Here is a 5,876-nt window from a genome sequence, read left to right as displayed (position 1 = left end):
ATATATATATGTATGTGTGCGTGCGTGCGTATGCGTGTGCGTGTGTGTGTGTGTGTGTGCGTGCGTGCGCGCGTGTATATGTATATATACATATATACATATATATAAATATATCGGTCGTAATGCTATGAAAATAAATTGTATGCGAATGCAGCCGTACTTTTTATCACCGCTGTGATATCTTGAGTGACATGCGGCGGAAACTGTCCCAGAAGATCAAGCACCGTGTTTTGCCGAGAATCCCTAATGCCCAAATCCACTCCGCGATCTAATAGCGCCCGTACTACTTCCATTTTGCCGCAAAGCGCGGCCTCGTGCATCGCAGTACCCGCTGATGTTCTCGTATTGACGTCAACTCCAGCAGCAAGGAGAACTTCCACGACCGCTCTGCAACAATAACGCAAATATTTCATTGCACCTTATTTTATATGTAATAAATGTACGAGACCCATAAAATGCAAGACGAATAATTTGCAAGACGGTTCCATAATTATTAAAAGTAGCCACATGTGTTATGATTACGTAAAGAAAAATTAAATTGTGTTTGAGTAGTTTTGCATTTTGTTACGCTTTTCAAGTAAAAAAATAAAGATTAAAATCCAGCTTAAAGAGTATTAAGAAACAAAGCAATAAATTGTCGGTTATAATTTAGATTTTGCGATAAATCTCGAGACCAGAAAACCAAAGCTTCTAGGTTTTACGCGATCTCGAAACGTCTGGATTCTGCGATTTCTATCCAGTGACAAGCCATTAAGACTATAAGAGATGCATTTGCTATCAGCGCCTAATCGAAATACAGATTTTGCTCTCCTTCTATCGGATATAGACTATGCACCAACTGCGATGACCGCAGCCATCCGTCGCATATAGGATTGGCGGCTGAAGATCGGATTCGCGTGCACCTATGTTGTTATTACCGTAGCATAGGGGTATTTGTATACTGGCTTACCGAGAGCATCGATATTGAATCCGATAATAGACATTACTCCGCGTCCCCCGTCCTTCCCTTCCCCCCCCCCTCCCCTCTCCAAACTGATCCCTCTCTGCCATCAGTCCTTTCGCCCATCCCCCTCCTGTTCTAGCCCCATATAGCTGGACTGGTAGATCCACTAAATATCGTGGTGCGCGCGTGAAACGCGTGCGTGAGTCCGACCATCGCAATGTACGCAACCCCCTTCTCTCATACGTGCCTGCGTGCGCGCGTACATCTACCCCAGAGACTCTCAAATTTTACGAGATGTCGCTATCTTTCGACATATTCAACAAATAGATTCGGAATGGACAGAGAGAAAGTTTAAATAGTAGTTTAAAAGAAAAAGTATAGAAAAGAAAATGTAGATAAACCTGCATGTATAAAATATAGTAGGAATATATAAGAAATGATTTTATTTAAACGTGATTTTATTTAAATATTATTGGCATGAATGTTCATAAATTCAAGTGATCCGTTATTCATGTCTGTGGACCAACAGTGGAAGTGTATGAATTCGTACAGACTTTTTATTAATGCGCTAAAATTTCCCTCATGGCGTTTTCCATATTTGCAGTTTGAGAAACGCTGATCTAGCCCAAACGTCCAAACAGCTCGTGCGTACGCGTTCGCACTCGTACAGGCGCAAACGTCTCGCGCGCCGTTATTTAACCAAAATTCGAGCGATAAAATGTCACGTTCTGCACGCTCTCTCTCTCACGCCCATCCCATGCCACTCCCGGCCAATTCTGTTGCATCCTCGCGCCGGCATCGACGGAAAATGCAGCCGCCGGACTGTATATCGCGATACGATCGCATTATAAGCGGCAAGCGCCGGTTAAAGCGATTACCGGCTGCGAGGCTGCATAGAAAAACCGGCGTTATACCCGATTACAATGTGACTGCCGTTTCGCGGCGATTCACGATTCGATTCGACCGCCAACCGGACTGTTACGATCGTCCATCCCCTCGCTGCCCACCACTCTCGTCTCCGTGGCGTCGATTATACAAAAAGCTCAGCGGAATTACGGACTAGCATCGCCCTGTTAAACGAGAACGTATCGCTCGGCACCAAATGCTAAATGCAAAATAACTAGGTAACGGAGATGTTATAACTCCATGATACTGAAATGAAATTTACTATCATCGATTTTAAGAGATTAAAGAATTTCTCACGATTATTGAGGAATATAATAACGATTATAGTCTTCGTCATTTGATCATGTGGGTTCGACATAATCGATTATCCGCTCTTCCTTCTTTGTCACCCTATTACGCGGTTCAGTTAATTGAATAATATTACACAAGATGCGTGGCTACTATTATGACATTATTTCTTCCACAGAGAAGGTTCTTCCACTCCAGTTCAATACAGATGATTTATTATTCATTAAATACATGCAGTGATATATTTCAATATAAACAGCATAAAACAGCAAGAAACCGATTTTTTTTTTTTAAGATGCAAAGGAATTTTGCCGCTTTGCCATCACGATTAATATAGGTCGGTACGTTTCGGCGGTAGTGATTAATACGATTCTCGTAATCGGGAGGCGGTCAGCAATCCGCACGGATGGACAGAACGGCTGACGGTGTGATGCGATCGGATGCATTCGCGTGGTTCGAGGAGGGACGAGAGGGCAATCGACGGAACAGTAATATGGGACGTGTAACCAGTAGAGGGTTGGATCGGATCATGCCAGTCGGAGGACGCATATATCGCATTCGACGGGATTACGTAAGCGGTGCTCTCTGATTGGCTCTAATAGCCAGCGCTGCAAATGGCTCGACATCGTTATGGTTAGCTCGAACGAATCCATTGTTGTACTCGAACACAATACATGTTGCGCATTATCCAGTAATTAGCGTAACCATTTCGCGGGAAGAAGTTATATGCAGTCCTTAGATAAACAAAAATACTCGAACGTGTGATGGTAGCGGCATTGTATTGTATAATATACTGTGCCAAATATAATTAAAACTGCTAAATTGTATGAGATAAAAAGGAAAAATAACGCATCTGCGTTTTTAAAATAATGTTTGTCTGAGTATTATTAAATATAATAAACTTGATAGTTAATTTAATGGAACTTTCTATTAATTATGAATTATTCTCTTAATATATTAATGTGTCAAATATAAATTAATTCTTACCTGTGGCCATTGCGTGAAGCTAAATGCAATGGTGTATGCGGGAAGATCAGAGATGAGGAAGAATTACGAAGTGATTCGATTAATTCAGGATGCGTTCGCACGAGTAATTCCACAGTTTCCAATCTGTAAGAAACACCACGATTACGTCACAATGATGCTTAGCATGAATTCCAATCAAAATAGTAATATAGATCACGAAATTTAATATCCGCAAATATCATGAAGTGTATATGGAAAAATATTGAGTCACTGGAAAAGATATAGTAGTTGTATGTGCGATTTACCTGCCATATTGCGCAGCGAGGTCGAGCGCGGATTCTCCGCGGCTGTTGCGGATACTAGGGTCGCATCCGTATTGCAACAGCTGTGCCACCACTTCCGTGTGCCCGTACTGTGCGGCACAATGTAATGCAGTTTCGTTATCCTTTGTCTGTAACCAAACGATATTTAGAGCTTTTTTTAGATATTACACATTAATTTGCGACATTCATCAAAGCTGCCTCCATAAATTATAAGATATTATTTCTGATAATCATAAAAAATAATTTTTTGCATTACACTTCAATAAAAAGATACTACAAAAAATACTCTGAGTGTTACAGACTTTTGAAATATATCCTAAAATAATTATTTTAACAAAACATTTTGATAATAAATATAATACTAACCGCAAGATTCACTTTTGGTACCGATGGACCTTGATTAAGAATTAATCGTACAATTTCCGCGTCCCCAGCCCAAGCTGCCAAATGAAGCGGCGAGGAACCTTTAGCATCGACGACATTGGTGGAAGCCTCATATTGGAGCAGCAATCTGACCACGTCTCTGTAAATGAATGTTTTAAGAAACATTAGAGGAAATACAGTTATGTTTAAAAAATTCGATAAAAAGGAGAACATCAATTTTAATAATCCGAAAAAGTACTAAAGAATATTTTAAACAATAATTTTTAATAATCTTTTAAAAAATATTTAAGATTGTACCTATGCCCATTTAGAGCTGCGTGATGAAGAGCTGAATATCCACTGGCGTCTTGCACATTAGCACCTGGTCCCCGACGTAAACTGTAAATAAAAATATTGCTCAATCGTACAACAGAAAATCGATTAATTTATTTTTCATATAATATAAATTGTCGAAAAATTTTTAATGTTCATTTTATTGCTTTTATTAACTCACGATAACTACCTTGAATAATTTAATTATTTATTGCAAAAATATCAGATAACGATAGGATAAATAATAAAATACAATACTTCAAATGTTTTTACAAGATAATCTTATAGGACAATTCAACAAATTTAATTCGCTGCAAGAATTAAATTTGCATTAATTATTTTTAATTTAAAAGCCATTCAATGATTCAATGTCGAATCAACCGCTGTATTTCTTAATTTTATTTCTGATTCGTAATTCGAGAAAGTGCACGACATACGGCATGAATACGCTACGCCGAAAAATCGCGATATCTGCACATTGCAGATCGTTAGATGACATAATGTGCCCCGTGAAAAGGAACAGGCTCGCTAATGAAGCTTCCTGCGTCCAACACATGTTCTCATTACGTGCCTTTGTTGCGCTCGCGCGGAGATAAATGTCGCGCCCCCGCAAACACCGTGTAAACGACGGCACCCTCGGGAAAAACGGAAGAGGTGCGCTATATAGCAGCGTTCCTCTCCGGCGACTTATGACTCCCGCCCTCTTGCCACCTTTCTGCTTCCTTTTATTGAATCGGATATCCAGATATTCCTGCAACGCTTTGCCGATAGAGGAATTTCTCGTTATCCCGTCTCTCTCCAAGTGGATTTGATTGGAGGAACGAAGGGGGAGGAAAGCCGGCGGCTATTCAGCCATCCTCGAAGCGTCGAGTATCCGCGTTCAAAGGCGCTTGAATTGACTGGATTTCGAGAATATTCAAAAAAAGATCCGAATAAAGTTTATATAAAAGTGAATTCTTTTTTTTTATTTTATTTTGCAAGATAGGAGGGCAGGTGAGACTAAGTCTCGCCGTAGAAAAGAAAAAATTAAGCGCATAATCGAAATTAAAATCTTTTAAAAATCCGTAATGAGGAATTTATTGGCGACATGAATCGAGCATTTATGCGCAGTAATGGATCAACATGAAAAGCCGCAATTAACGTTTTCATTTCACAGTAATAAAGCTCCGATGCGATCGTACGTGCCGTAAGTGCGATATTGCCTAACCGACATAGTCATCCGACATAGTGTTGTTGTAATGCTGGACACGTAACAGTAAGTTTATTGCCAACACCTAATTAACCCATTAAATACACTGCTCATTATATTCTCGTCGCGCTAGATACCGAGGTTAAAATATTACGGGCGTTAGAAAGCAATGATTTAAGAAATGTTTGCGAAAAGAGGGCGTTTCGAACATTTCGGAGATTGACAATATCGTAAAGTGATACATCTTGAAAAAATAAAATAATTCGCAACCTGTACAATGTATTTTTATACAGTATGCTATACATTTATATTCGCATCAAAATACGTCTTAATGAGAAATGTTATTAGGTAGCATAATGTTGACATTAGACGACTAATAAATGCTACAACTCGAGCACGGTATTTGCACAGCTCTTATATATCTTCGATATGAGGAGTGAAGCGCAAAAATATATATGTATGTACATTTCACCCTTAGTCTATCGTCTAGAAGATAAACCTATATCTACTATCAGGAATTATGAATTCTTTTACCGATACATTTTTAATATAATAAATGCTCTCT

General features: G+C 39.3%; 1 protein-coding gene across 1 annotated transcript in view; it reads right to left on the bottom strand.

Annotated features, from left to right (window-relative positions):
- Positions 1–5,876, bottom strand: part of LOC108691615 — a 50,275-nt gene that overhangs the window by 34,956 nt on the left and 9,443 nt on the right. Inside the window, exons 2-6 of the mRNA XM_018199458.1 lie at positions 4,108–4,188; positions 3,793–3,949; positions 3,409–3,554; positions 3,125–3,247; positions 161–387 (exon numbers count right to left, since the gene is read on the bottom strand). Of these exons, the coding sequence (XP_018054947.1) occupies positions 161–387; positions 3,125–3,247; positions 3,409–3,554; positions 3,793–3,949; positions 4,108–4,188 (734 nt within the window). The remainder of the gene's footprint in view (positions 1–160; positions 388–3,124; positions 3,248–3,408; positions 3,555–3,792; positions 3,950–4,107; positions 4,189–5,876) is intronic.

The sequence above is a fragment of the Atta colombica genome, unplaced genomic scaffold (assembly GCF_001594045.1).
Source record: "Atta colombica isolate Treedump-2 unplaced genomic scaffold, Acol1.0 scaffold47, whole genome shotgun sequence".
NCBI lineage: Eukaryota > Metazoa > Arthropoda > Insecta > Hymenoptera > Formicidae > Atta > Atta colombica.
Note: the sequence above shows the minus strand (reverse complement) of the source record. Positions and strands in the feature narration are given on the sequence as shown.